This window comes from Geotrypetes seraphini, chromosome 18, assembly GCF_902459505.1.
Source record: "Geotrypetes seraphini chromosome 18, aGeoSer1.1, whole genome shotgun sequence".
Lineage (NCBI taxonomy): Eukaryota > Metazoa > Chordata > Amphibia > Gymnophiona > Dermophiidae > Geotrypetes > Geotrypetes seraphini.
The window spans coordinates 40,298,868-40,318,452 of record NC_047101.1 but is presented as its reverse complement, the minus strand read 5'-3'; the positions used below and the strand labels follow the sequence as shown (position 1 = coordinate 40,318,452).

At 43.7% G+C, this 19,585-nt stretch overlaps 1 protein-coding gene across 2 annotated transcripts in view; it reads left to right on the top strand.

Annotated features, from left to right (window-relative positions):
- Positions 1–19,585, top strand: part of DIAPH1 (diaphanous related formin 1) — a 393,428-nt gene that overhangs the window by 71,634 nt on the left and 302,209 nt on the right. For both annotated transcript variants that reach the window (XM_033926973.1, XM_033926972.1), the window contains 2 exons: positions 2,919–3,020; positions 11,893–12,023. In XM_033926973.1, the coding sequence (XP_033782864.1) occupies positions 2,919–3,020; positions 11,893–12,023 (233 nt within the window). The remainder of the gene's footprint in view (positions 1–2,918; positions 3,021–11,892; positions 12,024–19,585) is intronic.

The window sequence follows — 19,585 nt, the reverse complement described above, 5'->3', positions numbered from 1 at the left end:
CCCCTAACTTTTTCTTCCTCTCTCCCTGCCCTTTCTTTCTTTTTTCTCTCTTGATGCCACCTTTCTTTTTTTCTGTTTCCCTTCTGTCTCCCTGCCTTCCCCCTTTCTTTCTTTCTCCCTACCCTTCACAAAGCCACTGCTGCCACCCTCGGGGGGAAACAGGCCCCAAAGCCACCGCCGCGGCTGCCCCAAGCTCTCTCTGCTTCCCACCGTCGGGCCGACCAGCATTCCCCCGATGTCAATTCTGCCATCGGAGAGGAAGTTCCACCCAGCCAGGCAGCGATTGGCTGGCCCGAACTTCGTCTCTGATGGCAGCTGTAGGGGGGATGCACAGCCGGACAGATCCGGACTGGGCCGGCTGTGCACCCCCCCCCCTAAGGCTGCACCCGGGGTGGACCGCCCCCCCTTGGTACGCCACTGAAGACGTGGGAGCGGCTCCTCTCACGATCCCCACCTGCGTCGGAAGTACGTCGGGGATCTTACTATGCAGTCCTCAGTTTCCCACTGCAGTATTTTAGTGAGCGACACGAGAAAAATTATGAGCGACGCCAATGAAAATAGTGAGCGATTGCTCATGCGCTCAGCTTAGAGGGAACATTGCTAGATACTATCCTTTCCTCTTGGGAGGACTGTGCTGTCTCCTTCTGGTTTGGAGAGGAGCCTGCCCCTGGTCCGGGCTTAGTGATACTGGTTCTGTATCACTAAGGTTTGCCATTGATTCCAACGTCCCTCCCGAAGCCAACGTTGCCCCCATCGCTTGGTGCATCTGTAGTCTCAAGATGGTAGTCTGAATTAATTGCCTCGAGTTCCCGGCTGCTAGAAGACTGGGCTGGGTACTTACCTTTCATTTCCCCATGAAGAAAAAAAGCAACAGAAAGCTTGTAAGAAACCTCAATCACACAATGTTTTCAGTCCCTCCCCTCATACCTCAGGATTGCCTCCCAGGAATCCAGTTGCATTCCTGCAAGCCAGGCAGTAGGAGCTTGTCTTTTCTGCTCGTGCTTATTTTTCTTTAAACTCAAGCTTTGTGCTGTAGAGGTTCCCCAAGGGGACAACTTTGACTGCGGGAGTTTGCAGATTTTGTGGAAAGTCTATTTCCAGGGGGTTGGCTGCCTGGCAGTACACCCTCTGGACAGCCTGCACTTTTGGATCAGGGCTCCGGAGCTGGTTCACCCCAGGCACATCCACTGGTGGGTTTGAGCGTAGGCTGTGTGGTTCTGTGGAGGTGTGCCCGGGAACAGTGTCGGCTGTATGCCTCTGCTAGGTCGCGTCTGCATGGGTGTCTGGTGGTGGCAGAGATCTCCGGCCTTGGATGTTGGGCTGGTAGGGCAGTATGAAGACCAGCAGTCCAGTTTGTATGCTTGTTGAGCAGCAGCTGTTTCAGCTTCCTTTATTGCGGTTTCCAGCACCTCATGGCACAGAGCTTGACAGCCTGTTTCAGCAATTTTGGGGAGTCTCCAAAAATGAATTTTGGGTAGTTTAGGAGTTAGCCCTAGTCCCCCCCCCACCCCTAAAATCAGTGTTTTGGGAGCTCCCATGCTTTTTCCGGGCTGTTTCATTCTGAAAATAGCACCTACGGCAGCCCTCTTGGATTTTCTCGATTTGAATTTAAGATGCCGGCCAAGATCTTTGCCAGACAGTAGCCTCCGAGCAGCTAGAAATCAGAGCCGGGGGTCCTTTCATGGCTCTCGCCAGTATTCCACAGGAGTCTCCTTCCTCTTATGTTTTTTTATTACAGTGCTACTGGATTGCTTTTGTACAAACTGAGGGGACAGGAGCAGCTCCCTGGGAAGGAGGTGGAGTTGGTAAACATGATTGACAATTTTCTCTAATCAAATTGCTTGTTCAGATACAAGACTCTAGTGTTCAGGACCACTAAACACATCTACAATAAAGATTACCAAGATAAGTACCTAATCTCTCTTTGCTATAGTCCTAAGTGTGGGTAACAGTATGCATTAACAATATGATATAAAAGGTCATTTAAGTGTATAAAATGTTTATTGGTCAATATGACCTAGGACTATAAATGTTGCTATCAACTGTAATGGTAATTGTATTAGATGGATCAAACTAACTGGGGGAAAAGTAGAGGAATACTAAAACTGTTGTGTTTTTTTTATGTTTCAGACAAAACTGAATCTGTGGCCAAAAATTACCACTCAGTTTCAGCTGAAACCAAAATAGTCCCAGCTCCCAAACTCCCTCCCTTCTCGCCCTGACAGCCCTCCCCAAAACTGAACTAGTTGCCACATCCTCCCTAACAGAAGAAGCCCCCCTCCTGAACCCACATGTAGGCCCACTCCCAGGCTACCTTGCCGCCCTGGTGGCAGAAGCAATCCCTAAATACTCCTGTCCATGCTGTCGCTGTAGTCAAAACGGCTGCTACAACTTCCAGAAGTAGTCTCGTAAGATTGCAGTTGGAGGTTTTAGCACTCATTTTGAGCTTGGAGCCAGCCAATCCAAATATTTCTTTCTAGATATGCCATTGGTAAGGGGAAGAGGCATTGTGGATTTGAAGGGGAGGAGCTGCTGGATTGGGGATGGGGGTGTCCATCCACGAAAAAGTTTCCCCAGAGCCCTACAAGTGGCTAAAGCAGTGCTGGAAACTGGATAGTTCTTCTTTTTATCTGCCATCAGTTTCGAAGTTTCTGTAAATGTGCACATGTAGATAGATACATTTATTAAAATAAGGCAAAATCTAGCATATAAAAATACTATTCTGTGACTAGTCTATGTGTGAATGCATCAGACAAAATAAATGATAACATATAGAAAATCTGGATATCCTATTAGAAATTTTTAAGGCTTTTCTTTGTGTGTTTGCAGTAATAAAGAACCTATATCTTGTATTCTTAAATTTATTTTTCTAATTTAATGGCAATTATTGATATAAATAATATGATTCTTATATCCAGGTGGACATGAATCTGAATGATGAGAAACAACAGCCATTGCGTGCAAAGGATATTATGATAAAGAGGGAAATGGTGTCTCAGTACATGCATACCTCCAAAGCTGTGAGTATTTCATGACTAGTTCCAGCTCTATCAAATCAATGAGAAGCCTTTTATGTCAGTAAGTCCACAGGATGAACTCATGACTTTACTGATCTTTTCACTTAGGTGTATTTCGTCAGATCTGCGAGATTTGGGTCCATTTTCTTAAGCATAGTGGCCCAAATTCACTAAGCAAACCAATCGTGTACCAATCGGTTTGCGAACACTTTGCGACCAAATTTCCCTCCAACCCCATTCACTAAAGCCTGTAGCGATCCTCCCATGAAAATTAGCAAAATCCCATGCAAAATAGCCAAACAATTGATTCACTAACAATTGCTTGGCCATTTTGAGTCGGGTTTTACTACTGACAAATCCGATGCTCAGACCTGTCGGTAACTCAGTTACCATCAGGTCTGCAGGTTTTTTGACAGGCCTGCCTGTCTTTCTTATTCATTTTTTCCCATGGCACAGATATTTTGCATGTGTTACACATGCAAAATATCTGTACCATAAAAAAAGACAGGCAGGCATGTCAAAAAAAATATACCCCCACACACAAACGCACCCCCCCAAGCACAGCCGCCCCCACCCCCAACTGGCACAGCCCTTGCCCTCCCTGCGACTAGCACGGCATGGCCCTCTTCCCCCCTCCCGGCATGGCCCACCCACCCCCAGCACCAAAAATTTGGGAGCAGGAGGGGTGCTCAGTCCTTCCTGCTCCTAGGCTTCCAACCCCAGGCCCACCCCTGGTCGGCCCAGCCCAGAGGCACCTCAGCCAATCAGTGTCTTAGGCCCCTCCCCATGCATCAGATGATGGGGCGGGGCCTAAGGCCAGTATTGTGCAGCGGCGGTTTGGGGAGTAGGAGGAAAGTCCTGCTCCTGAAGATCGGTTTAGGAGCAGGAGAGTCCGGGCACCCTTCCTGCTCCCGAAGACGGGAGGCTTGTCGTAAGGAGCAGGAGGGACCGAGCACCCCTCCTGCTCCCAACTATTTTAAAGGTACCGGGGTGGGTGGGTGGGCCGGGCCCGACCGCCTGGGCCAATCAGGGGTGGGCCAGGGGAGTGGGAGGCCTAGGAGCAGGAGAGACTGAGCATCCCTCCTGCTCCCAACTCTTTGGTGCTGGTGGTGGGTGGGCTGTGTCGGGAGGGAGAGATCTGGGTAGAGCAGGGCAGGCAGGAGAGATCGGGGCCTGGCTGGTGTGTCGGGCTGGTGCCTGATCTCTCTTCCCTGCTCGCCAGACTCTCCTGCTCTCTGCCGCCATTCCCCGCAGTGCAGGCCCGCTTTAAAACCACGGGCTTGCACTGCAGGGAATGGCGGCAGAGAGCAGGAGAGAGTCTGGGAGCAGGCAAGAGAGATCTGGGCAGAGCAGGGCAGGCAGGAGAGATTGGGCCCTGGGGGGGTGTGTCGGGCAGGCTGGTGTGTCGGGCTGGTGCACAATCTCTCTTCCCTGCTCGCCGGACTCTCCTGTTCTCTGCCGCTGTTCCCCGCAGTGCAGGCCTGCTTTAAAACCACAGGCCAGCACTGCAGGGAACGGCAGCAGAGAGCAGGAGAGTCTGGGAGCCAGCAAGAGAGATCTGGGCTGAGCCCTGACAGCAGTGACAGGAGGCTGCTTCTCTTGTCACTACTGTCAGGGTGTGTGCATGAGCGGGGATCGCTCTGGCCGTGGGTAGGGGGCGTGTTAACGATCGACCCCCATTTACATGCGGGCCATTACTGAATTTGTTGGCTGGCATGCAAATGGAAATGGATCGTGCATGGTGTGGAGGAGGAGGCCTGGAGTAGGAGGGACTGAGCACCCCTCCTGCTTCCAATGATATTACAAAGTATGGGCAGGGGATGGGCCGCTCCCGGCCGGCCTAGGTTAAGGTGGAAGGAGGGAGGTGGGCCCAGCTGGTAAGGCAAGGAGGGGTTTCACATGGCAAGAGGGAGTTGTTGGCATCCCTCCTGCCTTTTCTTCGGTGGGGCCGTGTTTTTTTTTTTGGGGGGGGGGCATTTTTTAGGGGTTTGGGGCGGGAGGAAGCACTTCCGGGGTTGGGGCTTTATTATTATTTTTTAACCGAGCAGATATTTTGCGTGTGTAAAAAATGCAAAATATTTGCACGATTTAAAAAAAAAAAAAAATTACAAGCCCTGACAGCAATAATAATAATTTATTTTTATATACCGCCATACCCGAAAGTTCTAGGCGGTTCACAACAATCAAGCACAGTACATACAATGCAATATATACACTACAAATGCATACATCAGATTAAAATCTTCTGAAGATTCAGCAAAATAAAATGCTAACTATATAAGAAAATACAAACAATTTAAAATAGGATAAAAAGTTGGATCACGAGAATAAACAACATTAAGATTCTAGCCTATTAAATAGTTGTGTTTTTATCTGTTTTCTAAAGTCAAGGTAAGAGGAAGCTTCTAAAACAATTTTTGCAAGCCATATATTCATTTTGGCCGCCTGAAAGGAAAAGGTTCTCTCAAGGAACCTTTTATAATGACAGAGTTTTATTGAAGGATATGCGAACAGGTGTACTCTTCAGGAGCTCTTATTACCGTAATTGAAACTATAGGGACGGCCAAGAGTAGAAGGTCCAAAAAGGTAACACGAAGGGAACTTAGATGTATGTATACGAATGCTAGAAGTCTAGGTAACAAAATGGGAGAACTAGAGACAATAGCAAGACAAGACATATTGGATATCATTGGCATAACAGAAACATGGTGGAATGAAGAAAACAAATGGGACACAGTACTACAGGGATACAAACTGTATAGAAGAGATCGAGTAGGACAGAAAGGTGGAGGTATTGCTCTATATGTTAAGGAGGGAATAGATTCTGTTGAATTGGTTACAACAGAAATGAAAGAGAAGCTTGAGTCACTCTGGATCAAAATTCCTGGTCAATATGGCGCAGATACGAAAATTGGCCTTTACTATCGTCCCCCAGGACAGGCGGAGGAAACTGACTCAGAAATGATGGAGGAAATCAAACAAGAATGCAAGACAGGCAATGTAATTATATTGGGAGACTTCAATTTCCCAGGGATAGACTGGAAACTAGCAACCTCCAACTGCGGCAAGGAGGCCAAGTTCCTGGAGGTGCTAGGGGATTGCTTCCTGGAACAAATGGTAAAAGAGCCGACAAGAGGCAACGCCACCTTGGACTTGGTCCTAAATGGCCTCACGGGACCGATAACAGAAGTGGAAGCTATGGTTCCACTGGGAACGAGTGATCACAATGTAATCAACTTTAAACTTGACATCGGGAAAGGGAAACATGCCAAAACCTTAACCACCACCTTAAACTTTAAAAAGGTAAATACGATCGCATGAGAGCCATGGTAGAAAAACGACTCGAGAAGATGATGGACAAACTTGAAACGGTAGATCAGGCATGGTCCCTACTGAAAAATACTATCACAGAAGCACAAGATCTCTACATTCCGAGGATTTCCAAAGATCGGAGAACAAAGAGCAAAAGAGAACCGGCATGGCTTACCATACAGGTGAAGGAAGCCATAAAAGAAAAGAAGGACTCTTTCAAAAAATGGAAATGCATAAAGACAACCGAAGCCTGGAACAAACATAAAGATGATCAGAAGAAATGTCACAAGGCGGTGAGGGATGCCAAACAGGAATATGAGGAAAAAATAGCCCAGGAGGCCAAAAATTTCAAGCCCTTCTTTAGATACGTGAAAGGGAAAAAACCTGCAAAAGAGGCAGTGGGACCCCTGGACGACGAGGGACGAAAAGGGTACATCAAGGAAGATAAACAAATCGCAGACAAACTTAATTCCTTCTTTGCGTCCGTCTTTACGAAGGAGGACACCTCAACAATACCTGAAGCGGAGAAAGTGTTTGCAGGAGAAATAGAAGACAGCCTCACCACAGTTGAAGTGGACTTAGACCAGATATACTATCAGATCGACAAACTTAAAAGTGACAAATCCCCTGGACCGGATGGAATTCACCCGAGAGTCTTAAAGGAATTGAAGGTTGAAATCGGAGAGTTATTGCAAAAACTTGCAAACCTGACAATCAGAACTGGACAGATACCGGACGACTGGAGGATAGCAAACGTCACGCCAATTTTCAAAAAAGGATCGAGAGGGGAACCGGGCAACTATAGGCCTGTGAGTCTTACGTCTGTCCCCGGCAAGATGGTTGAAGCACTGATTAAGGATAGCATAGTCCGGCACTTGGACGCACACGACTTGATGAAACCCAGTCAACATGGATTCAGGAAAGGGAAATCATGTTTGACGAATTTACTCCAATTTTTTGAGACCGTGAACGAGCAAATTGATAGTGGGAAGCCGGTGGACATAATATACTTGGACTTCCAGAAAGCGTTCGACAAAGTTCCACACGAAAGACTTCTCAGGAAACTACAAAGCCATGGCATAGAGGGAGATATACAAAGATGGATAGGCAAATGGCTGGAAAACCGAAAGCAGAGAGTGGGCATAAATGGGAAGTTCTCCGACTGGGAGAAAGTGACTAGTGGTGTACCCCAGGGCTCGGTACTTGGGCCGATCCTTTTTAATATTTATATCAATGACCTGGAGGAAGGAACATCCAGTGAGATCATCAAGTTTGCAGACGATACAAAACTATGCCGGGCAATCAGAACGCAGGAGGATAGAGAGGAACTCCAGAGCGACTTGTGTAGGTTAGAAACATGGGCGGAGAAATGGCAGATGAAGTTCAATGTGGAGAAATGCAAGGTTATGCATTTAGGCAATAAGAATAAGGAATACGAGTATACAATGTCAGGTGCAACTCTGGGGAAGAGTGAACAAGAAAAGGACCTGGGTGTACTGATAGATAGGACCCTGAAGCCGTCGGCACAATGTGCGGCAGCGGCAAAGAAGGCAAATAGAATGTTGGGCATGATAAAGAAAGGAATCTCGAGTAGATCGGAGAAAGTTATAATGCCGCTTTATAGGGCAATGGTCAGACCACACTTGGAATACTGCGTCCAACATTGGTCTCCCTACCTAAAGAAGGATATAAAACTGCTGGAGAGGGTGCAGAGACGAGCAACAAAACTGGTGAAGGGTATGGAGAAACTGGAATACGAGGATAGACTTATAACATTAGGATTGTTCTCCCTTGAGAAAAGGAGACTGCGTGGGGATATGATCGAGACCTTCAAAATACTGAAAGGAATCGACAAAATAGAGCAGAGAAGATTATTTACATTGTCCAATTTGACACGGACTAGAGGAAATGTAATGAAGCTAAGGGGGGACAGGTTCAGGACTAATGTCAGGAAGTTCTGCTTCACTCAGAGTGGTTGACACCTGGAATGCCCTCCCAGGGGAGATTATTGCGGAATCTACCGTCCTAGGCTTCAAGAGCAAACTAGATGCATATCTCCTTAAGAGAGGCATATAAAGATATGGTGGACTATAAATTTTGGAGAGGAGCCAGCTTTATATGGACTATATTGGTAGAGGTGAAAATTCTGGATAATGCAATACTCCCCTGAAGTAGCCTTGTAGGAGAAACAGAAGGACTTTTCTGTTGGGACACGACCTGAAGAATCGTTAGAACCATCTTTTTTTCAGATGAGTGAATGTTTTTTGCTCTTATTGTTGGCAGTATTTTCAGGCTTCTACAATTGCTTACACCTGTGAAGTTGAGCTGTTGCCCTCATAAGAAAGAATTTTTGGTTAGCTTGGTTCCGGTTCACACTTAAAGATAGATTAGTAATATTACTGACTAAGCTCACACGAAAAAGTTTGAAAAAGAAAAAAGAGTTTTTGATAAAACGTATGAATGAAAATTATTTAAATGTACACGGAGTTTTTTTATGAACCCGTGATGATGTGAGTTGGTTCAGGCACTTGTGTAGTCCTGGCCTCTCACAATTGAGGTTCATTTTTCTCCGTTGTTCTATGTCTATATTATTTTTCATGTGTGATGTTATTGAGAGTGTGTAGCTTGAAGGTCTTTTGTTAAATGTGGTGTGAACAAGGTCCAGCTACTGAAACTTATATTCAATTTGTTTGGCATACATTCTGATTTATTTAATTGAATCTCCTGTTACATTTAGTTGGACTATAAATTATGCCAGGTGTACACCTGGCAGGGCCTCCGCGTGTGCGGATCGCCGGACTTGATGGACCAAAGGTCTGATCCGGAGATGGCAGTTCTTATGTTCTTATTAGAATAACTCAAGGTAAAATGAGAGATGAGATAACCTGGAAGCATACCAAAAACTTCTTTAAAGCAGATCCATGAGAACTTGAATAATACTCTGAATTCGAATGGCAACCAATGAAGCTTTCGATAGAAGGGAGAGAGATGCTCCCATTTTTTAGACCGAGAATGAGGCAAACAGCTGTATTCTGAAGGAGACTCAATTTATTAATAGTTTTCTTGAAAGCACCCAAATATATGATGTTACAGTAGTCTAAAATACCTGACTCTGAGCCCATGAGGACCACACATGCCCCCAATGCCTGGAGGAGCATCGGAAGACCAGTCATTGTTAGGCTCCCCGAGTACAACGGGAGAGACGCTACCGAGATCCGATGCTGAGCCGGAAGTGTTAACATCTACGCCGATTCCAGCCGGGGAGTCACTGCGTTCTGGGAGCACTATTGTCTCAAGCAACAAGTGGTGGGGAGGGCGAGGGAACCCAGATTCGGCACCTGGAGGAAATGCTGAAGAGAAGCTGGCAGTTATTTCCCCCCTCAAACCACTTGTGAGACCTCAGGTGGTTACACTTGATTCCATGTGGACAAGGGGTCTCAAAGTCCCTCCTTGAGGGCCGCAATCCAGTCGGGTTTTCAGGATTTCACCAATGAATATGCATGAGATCTATGTGCATGCACTGCTTTCCATGCATAGTCATTGGGAAAATCCTGAAAACTCGATTGGATTGCAGCCCTCAAGGAGGGACTTTGAGATCCCTGATCTGGATGGGTCTTTATCTGTCGTCATCTACTATGTTACTATGTTACTATATTAAAGAAATGACAATTTTGCATGAGGTAAAACTCTTTATAGTTTATAAATCTTTCCTATTGGCTAAGTCTTAATAATAATATTGTCATTTATAGCTAAAGAGATATGATCAAGAAACTATTTTCTTTTACTTTTATGATTATGATAAACATACCGAGGGCCTCAAAATAGTACCTGGCGGGCCGCAAGTGGCCCCCGGGCCGCGAGTTTGAGACCACTGGCCTACATGTATTGATGTCTGTCCAGTGCCTCTATTCTCATTGATTGTTTGCAGCATGTTCCAGCCCTCTTATCCCTATATCTGCTTCATGTACTTTAAAACCTTACTTTGTACCTATCTTCGTTGATTGTCCAGCTCTTCCTATTGTAAACCACCTCGAACTACTACGGCTTTGGCGGTATATAAGAATAAAATTATTATTATTATTAGTTGGGGGATTGCTTTTGAATGTCCCTGTGGTCTAGAATGTCTCACTTGCACTGGAAAAGGAGATTATGGACTTATCCTGGTAAGCTCTTTTCCAGTAGATAAGTGAGACATTCTAGACATCCGTCCTGTCCTTGCTGTTCCTGCTTGCAGATTTCAGAGTTCAGGTCAGATGTGTGTCTCCCTATACTTCTCCTATCTGTTTTGTGGAGACAGATCAGCCTTTTGGGGCTAGGGAGAGTTTTGTGAATGTTATGCATGTTATGGGAGTAGTTCTTGAGCTTCTTTGAAGCCTATGTTGATGGTTAATAGTACTGTTTGTTTTGAGCAGAACACTTGTTTAGCCTGTTGTTGCAGGTGCCTCTACTTCACAGATGGTAACTTCAGAAGGTTTTGCAGGTCCCGACGCGGACCACATTTCACTGTTTGTTTCAAAGGACCCAAATGATGAAGTAAAATGCTCCTCTCAAAGACAAGATAGGATGGGGAGTCCAATTCAAAAATTCCCACCCTGAATAACTGTCAATGAATTGTCTTGTATCTCTTTTGTGGAGTGACCACGGAAGAGATACAAGACCATGGATGAGATACAAGACAATTCATTGACAGTTATTCAGGGTGGGAATTTTTGAATTGGACTCACCACGTCGGGACCTGCAAGACCTTCTGAAGTTAAGTGAATATAATTATATGTTTTGACATACATTGAAAACACAGCTTTAAAAATTAAAAAATTTCATTCATTTGTACTGTCACATATGCAATGATTGGGTGGTGGGTCTTGCTATAAGGATTTCGGGCCTTGTCAAGGCTACACATCTCTAAGCACATGTTACAAGTCATTCAGTAACTATTATTTCCATACTATGCTATAGAAATAAAGAGAGATCAAAAAGTCCAATACATCAATTCCTAATAGTGATCTCCAGTTTGTTTCAAATATTGGTTTCCTGATTTGGATTTGGGATGAATTTTTTATAACCTAGACAGGCTGCCAATTCTTTCCCACTTAATGAACTTCCATATTATCATGTATTCTGTTTCAGTATTAGAGGTCAAATCAATTAAGTAAAAGAAAACAGCTTCTGAAACACCAAAATTCATTCCAAGTTCCAATGGCTTACCTTTCTGGTAGGCTCTGTAGTAATCTGAAGAAATACTTTTTTAACAGAAAGGGTGGTAGATGCATGGAACAGTCTCCCGGAAGAGGTGGTGGAAACAGAGACTGTCTGAATTCAAGAGGGCCTGGGATAGGCAAGTGGGATCTCTCAGAGAGAGAAGGAGATAATGGTTACTGTGGATGGGCAGACTAGATGGGCCATTTGGCCTTTATTTGCCGTCATGTTGCTATGTTTCCCCTTTCCCATTTATAGCTTCCAGTTTAGCCTCAGACCATATAATGGGATTATTTTCTTTACATATGAAGTTTCTTCTCACTGATATGGTTTTCTTGATACCCTGATCTTTATGTTCTGAATATAGGGTATGAATCAAAAGGAGAGCACCAAGTCAGCATTAATGTACATTCAAGAGCTAAAATCTGGTTTGAGAGATGGATATTTGCTCCACTGTTTGGAATCATTGCGAGTTTCTCTGAACAACAATCCTGTCAGGTAAGGGCTTCAGGACAAAACCAAATGGGGGAGTAGGTTGTATATTTGAGTACCCCAATATTTATTGTACACATCAGAGCATAGACTACAGGGTGAGGCAAAGAAAAAGTAACACCCTAAAGCTTTTTGCAGTTTTCTCAGGAACCTCTTTGAATTTCAATAAGAAATTTTGAATATTTTTTTTTTTTTACTTATGCAGTATATTACTATTAAACAACATTTAATTATCTTAAGCTATTTTGATGTTACTGACATTTTAGTGTTAAAATATTCGGGCTAAAACATAGTAAAATGTCATTCAAACAATACAATTAACAATGAGCATTCACAATGACTCCAAAATTCTGATACAAAGGGCTCAATTCTATAAATTGTCCCTAGGTTGACCATGCAGATATACGCAGGCACCTAATGATTCCTAAGTCGAGATGCCCTCCAGTCTCTAACAATATCTACCTGAAAAGTAGGCATGGTTAAGGGTTGAGAATTAAGTGTGGTTGATTTAGGCGTCACTAGGCATTTGAGCTAGGTGCAAAAAAATTAGGCCAGGAAAAACCTGGCTAAATATATCGGCACCTACCTCTAGGATGCCTAATACTATATAAGTTTATTTAGGCTCGATTATACGGGATATCAAATTTTTAAAAAACTTGTAAATTTGTAGGCACCGCTAGGTGTGATTCTATAAATGGTACTGTGAGGTTGATTGACAACCATGCATAGTGGCACCTACAAGTTATTTATTTATTCGTTGTTATAGCCTGTCCTCTCCAGGAGCCCAGAACTGGTTACAAGGATACATACATTACAGTCAATAACACATTACAGGATCAAAAAACCAAGCTATAGAATCAATAACTTACAACTTATAGAGAATGTGACTAAGACCACATGCTTTGTAGAGTCTAAGAAAATAAGTTAGGTGCCGTTTATAGAATCGGGCCCAAAATGACCACCCCTATCTTTAACACAGGCTTTCAGTCGCTTTGGGAAGTTCTTAACATCCTTGTTGATCTGTCCCTGTGGCTGGCTGTCCCAGATCATTTGCAGCACTTCCTTGCAGCTGTGGGTGGAGAAAGTTATCTGTAAATTATCATATTATCAAATACAAATTATTCAAATTATTGTTTACAAAATTTTTCGTCACTGTGACATTAACAGTGAGCTACCCCTTTTTTCAAACAATAATAGTTTTACATTTTTGAACATATGAAAATCACTGAGTGGTCTAGCTAAAAAGTGTGTAACTTTGCCGTGTTGACAGATTATTTCATTCCACTTAGAAGTTAAACATAGATAGTAAGAACAAATGAAACTGCAAAATATCATGTCGAAATTCCAAGTGGTTGCTGAGAAAAACTGCAAAAAACCCTAGAGCAGTGATCGTCAATGCAAGGCCTGGGAGCCAATAGCAGCCCTCAGAGACTTTGAGGCATCCTTCATTGTCTTTCTAGGTTTTTGCCCTGCTACTCTGCCTTTCTATCCAGGCTCAAGACTGAAGAATAAGGCATTTTTAATAGACCAAAGAGAATGCATTTAGAAATGCTCTCAATATTGAGGATATGAAGTTTGAAGGTTGGCTGGTAGAAATAATAATAATAACTTTATTTTTGTATACCGCAATACCATGGCAGTTCAGAGCGGTTAACAGAGGAAGAGACTGTACATTTACAGCGATGTTACATGCAAGACAGTGATGTTGCGTACAAGATAATAGTGTTACAAACAAGACATTCAGTTAAACTTAGTGTTCAGTTTAGCTTAGACATTCAAATTAATGGATGTCATTGACACACTTTGGTAAGTAGTGTTGTAGCTCCAAATGGGAAGATATTTGGCGTCTCTCCTTAAGTTCATTAGAATCCAAAGTGGGCCCCTGCTTAAAAATGAATGAAGACCACTGCCCTAGAGAATAACTTTTTTTTTAAATCCTAGGACAAGCAGGCAGCATATTCTCACATGTGGTTGATGTCATTCATGGAGCCCGGTACAGACAGCATCCAAAGTGAACTGTCAATTTAAGTTTTAAGAAACTTCACAAGTGCCGCACCACACATGCACGAGTGCCTTCCCGCCCGACGTAAGCTCGTGGTTCCTCAGTTCTTCATTCTTCGCAGAGCGAAGAAGTGTGATTCTGGGCTTTGTTCATTTAGAAGTGCTTTCAACTCATGTTGGTTTTCTACTACCTGCCTTTGGCCTCTTGTCTTTTATTTCTATACTAGTATTTTAGCCCATTACATTAACGGGTGCTAGAAGTCTGTCCGGCTCCCTTAGTCCCTTGCCCCCCCACCTCCTTCCCTTCCTGCGGTCCCGACAAACCTGTCGACTCTAGTAGCGTCTGCAGCACTCTACACACGCTGCTTCGTGGCCTTCTACTGTCCTGATTTACTATGGCAATTCCCTAATGACATCATCAGAGATGCGGCAGAGCAAATCAGGGCAGTAGAAGGCCCCGAAGCAGCGTGTGTAGAGTGCTGCAGACAGGTTTGGAGTCTGGACCGTGGGAAGGGGGGGGGGGGCCGGTCAGACGTCGGGAAGGGATGGGAGGGTCAGACTGCAAAAAACTTACTGTTTTTTTGCCGCGAGAGAGCAGGGAGTCCAGCGCTGGCGGCCAGTCCTGCCGCGAGTGTATTTAGGTGCTGTAAGGCTGGGGACTCGCGCATGCGCACTCCTGCCGCCACAGATCTCACAGATCAGGGAAAACGGAACACGCAGGTAGGAGTGCGCATGCGCGGCTAGGGTTTTATTATATAGGATATCTATATCTATCTATACATCTATACAGTTTCCTTCTAAACATCTTAAAAGAGTTTCAACACTCTCACCTAATTTCGGAAGTATATGGTTCGATCTGCTTACAATGTCTTTGAATTGACATCCAGGGCCTCTTACATATCTGTGGCCATGAGACATTTAGCCTTGCTTCGAGTTGCAGATATGGATATTAATCTCCAGGACAGATTGGGTAATATTCCATGCTTAGGGGATGATTTTTTGGGGTCTCTATTGAAAATGCCACCCAAAAGCTCACTAACCATGAGAAACATTGGGATGCATTAGTCAAGTCTAATACAAAACCAACAGCTGCAAAGTCTTTTAAACCTTCCTCTTATCAGAGGCATTTTTCAACCAAACCTTCTGCTCCTATTAGACCACAGCAGAAGAAACGGAAGCAGCAGCATACTCCAAAATCTAATCAAACAGCTGTTCCAAAGTCCACTCATTCTATTTGACGGACTTTTAGAGAGCATAGTCACAGTTTCTTTGTCTCAGTCTTTCCCACAGCCAATTGGGGGTCATCTCCAAATGTATTTTTGTCAGTGGCAGTTAATCACCATAGACTCTATTTTCTCACTGTCCCTTCAGATCATCCAAAAGGTTTGTTTGGGTTTTTTTTTTTTTTTTCAAACCCTCTTCAGACCTTCTTCTGGAAATTGATTTTTTTTCTCCTTTTCAATGCCATCGAAGATGTTCCTTCAGTTCAGAAAAATCAGGGGGTTTACTTCCGCTATTTTCTTGTCCTGAAGAAGACGGGAGGTCTTCAATCAATTTTGGATCTCAGGGACCTCAAACAAATTTTTAATCAAGGGAAAGTTTTGGATGATGTTCCTAGCTACTTGTATCCTTTTTTTAGATTCATGATTGGCTATGCTCTCTAGACCTCAAAGGGGCCTAAACTCACATTCCTATCCACCCATCTTACAGGACGTTTCTCAGATTTCAGGTGGCACATCACCATTATCAATACAAAGTATTTCCTTTTGGCCTAGCACCCTTTCCCAGGGTTTCACAAAGTGCCTGGTGGTGGTTGCAGCAGCCTTGCGCTCTCAAGGTCTACAAGTCTTTACCTACTTGGACGAGTGACTTATCAAGGATCCTTCTTCTCAGAGCATCCTTTTAGCAACCCATTGGACGATACTCCTCCTTCAGCACTTGGGATTCGAGATAACTTTCACAAGTCATAACTCCAATTCATAGGGGCGCAATTGGACACTATTCAACTAAGGGCGTTTCTTCCTCAACAATGTCAAGATGCTTTGATTCAGCTTTGTCAACAAATTTCTCATCTTTCGTCTATCTCAGCAAGAGACATGATGGTTCTCCTGGGACACATGGCCTCCACAGTCCATGTAACTCCTTTTTCAAGATTTCATTTCCACACACCCCAATGGACTCTGGCCTCTCAATGGTCTCAAGCCCTCGATTCTCTTTCACAGCACATTAGTCGCATCCTCTCTTCGACAATCGCTACAGTGGTGGATGAATTCTTCCAATCTTTCTAGAAGTGTATTATTTCACCCACCTCTGCATTAGAAGGTTCTCACCATGGAATCGTCCACTTATGCTTGGGGTGCTCATCTGGATGGTCTTAGTACTCAATGTCATTGGTCTTCTCGGGACCAGTGCCATCATATCAATCTATTGGAACTCAGAGCGATCTTCAAGGCTTTCAAGACTTTTCACTATTTAGTCTCCAGTCATGTGCTTTTGGTCCGCATGGACAATCAAGTAGCATGTATTACCTGAATAAACAAGGAGGGAGACTATTTACTTCATTTGTCTAACTCTGGTCTCAAGTCTACTTCCATTTGAGTTCATCTCAGTGCTATCAGTGCTTTTCATCAGCCAGTGGATGGAAAACCTGTCTTCTCACCCTCTAATTTCTAAATTCATGAACGGTCTTTTTAATGTCAAACCACCTCTCAAGCCACCTCCAGTGGTTTGGGACCTCAATGTGGTTCTTGCTAGATTGATGAAGCCTCCTTTTGAACCAATGGCTATGGCTCACCTAAAATACCTTACTTGGAAAGTAGTTTTTCTCATTTCATTGACTTCTGCCCGAAGAGTAAGTAAACTTCAAGCGTTGATGGCAGATCCACCCTTCACGTTCCATCACAATAAGGTTGTGCTTCGTACTCATCCAAAGTTCCTTCCAAAGGTCGTTACTGAATTTCATCTCAATCAATCAATTGTTCTTCCAATATTCTTCCCTAAGCCTCATTCTCAACCTGGTGAAACGGCTCTTCATACTTTGGACTGCAAATGAACACTAGCTTGCTATTTGCAAAAGTCTAAACCACATAGAACTTCTCCTCAACTTTTTGTATCCTTTGATCCTAACAAGTTGGGACATCTTGTTTCAAAAAGAGTGATCTTCAATTGGTTGGCTGCTTGCATCTCATTCTGTTATGCTCAGGCTGGGCTGAATTTGGACAGACGGGTCGCAGCCCATAAGGTTTGAGCTATGGCAGCTTGAGTAGCTTTTCTCCACTCTACTCCTATTGATGAAATATGTAAAGCTACTACTTGGTCCTCAGTAAAGCTGCTACTTGGTCCTCAGTTCACACACTCACATCTCACTTCTGTCTGGCAACTAAAATTCAATGCAAAGATATGCAGAGTAATGCATTTGAGGATTAATAATCGGAAGGAGCCATATATGCTGGGAGGGGAGAGGCTGATATGCAAGGATGGGGAGAGACACCTTGGGGTGATAGTGTCTGAAGATCTAAAGGCAAAAATAAAACAGTGCGACAAGGTGGTGGCTGCTGTCAGAAGAATGCTAGGCTGTATAAAGAGAGGCATAACCAGTAGAAGAACGAAGGTATTGATGTACAAGTCATTGGTGAGGCCCCACTTGGAGTATTGTGTTTAGTTTTGCAGACCATATCTGGTGAAGGACACAAAAAGGCTTGAAGTGGTCCAGAGGAGGGTGACGAAAATGATAGGAGGTTTGCGACAAAAGACGTATAAGAAGAAACTGGAAGCCCTGAATATGTGTACCTTAGATGAAAGGAGGGACAGGGGAGATATGATTCAGATGTTCAAATACTTGAAGGGTATTAAAGTAGAACAAAATCTTTTCCTAGAGAAAGGAAAATGGTAAAACCAAAGGACATAATTTGAGGTTTAAGGGGTGGGAGACTCAAGTACAATGTAAGGAAATTCTTCTTTATGGAGAGGGTGGTGGATGCCTGGAATGCACTCCCGAGAGAGGTGGTGGAGAGGAAAACGGTGACAGAGTTCAAAAAGGCGTGGGATGAACACAGAGGATCTAGAATCGGAAAATAATAGTAAATGTTGAAGAACTAAAGCCAGTATTGGGCAGACTTGCATGTTCTGTGTCTATATATGGCCATTTGGGGAAGGATGGGCTGGGGAGGGCTTTAATGGCTAGGAGGGTGAAGATGGACTGGAGTGAGCTTTGACGGAATCTTCAGTAGTTGGAACCTAAGAACAGTACTGGGCAGAGTTTTGGATTCTTGCCCAGAAATAGCTAAGGAGAAGAAGACCCTCTCCCCCCCAAAAAACAAACAAACAAACAACCAACAACCTAATTTTTAGATTGAATCAGGTTGGGCAGACTAGATGGACTATTTGGGTCTTTATCTGCCTTCATCTACTATGTTATTATGTCTGTCAAGCAGTATTGCAAAATTTATTTTTCTAATGGCCAACTCACTCCATCCCATTCTAGTAAGCTAGGGAGTCCCACATGTGAGAATATGCATCTTGCTTGTCCTGGGATAATGCAGTTACTTACCATAACAAGTGTTATCCAGGGACAGCAGGTAGATATTCTCATAACCCACTCACCTCCCCTGGAGGAGAGAGTTGCTATGGAGGTTTTGACCCGCATGCTGTTGTTAGATGATAAAAGGAAGTATGATAAGAAGTGAAATAACTCAGTGAAAACCTGAAGCAGTCGTGGCTCCTGAAGACGCTGATCAGCAAAACACAGCTTGTGTTGGGCCGACTAAACAACATGATTGTAGAGTCCAATGATGATATCAGAAAGCATAAACTATAATCATTGTGGTTGAGCAACATGAGACTGTGGTAGCAATGCAATACAGCAAGAGAATGTGTGATAATTTAAAAAAAATGGGACAATGTATTGTTGAAAGGAACTGAAACTGAAAAGGCTTTGCTCCAGTCCAGGTTTTCTAGCCCAATGGGGTATTCCTGTTGAGCTATTTTATAAAGAAAACAGTTGTGTAGTGTGATTTGTCCACAGAGAGTGTGGTTTGGTAATATGTTATTTAAATCAGTGTGATATAAATATATTTATTATGTGGTAATAAAAAACAATATTATCTAAAATCACAGCTTTATTAATTTTTCTTTGTTAAAAACAATAAATTTATTATGATAAATTAGTAAAGTGCTCAGTCCGTATAACCACTAGTGCAATGATAACATGCTACAGTGATTATGCTGGGGCCATCATAGACTTTACTGCCCCTTTGCCAACCTCCTACCAGATAGTAAAAAATATATATTCTACTTATCTGAAGTCTCTCCTTGGGTTGGATCTCTGTCATAACCACTGGATAAATAGTGAAAGTGAACTTGTGCAAAAAGTGCTATAGTGCTGTAACCATGGAGAATGGATAGGGGAGGGCTTCAATGGCTGGGAGGGTGTAGATGGACTAGAGTGAGCTTTGATGAAGACTTCAGTATTTGGAACCTAAGCACAGTACTGGGCAGAGCTTTGGATTCTTGCCCAGAAATAGCTAAGAAGAAAAATTTTTTTTAATTGAATCAGGTTGGGCAAACTG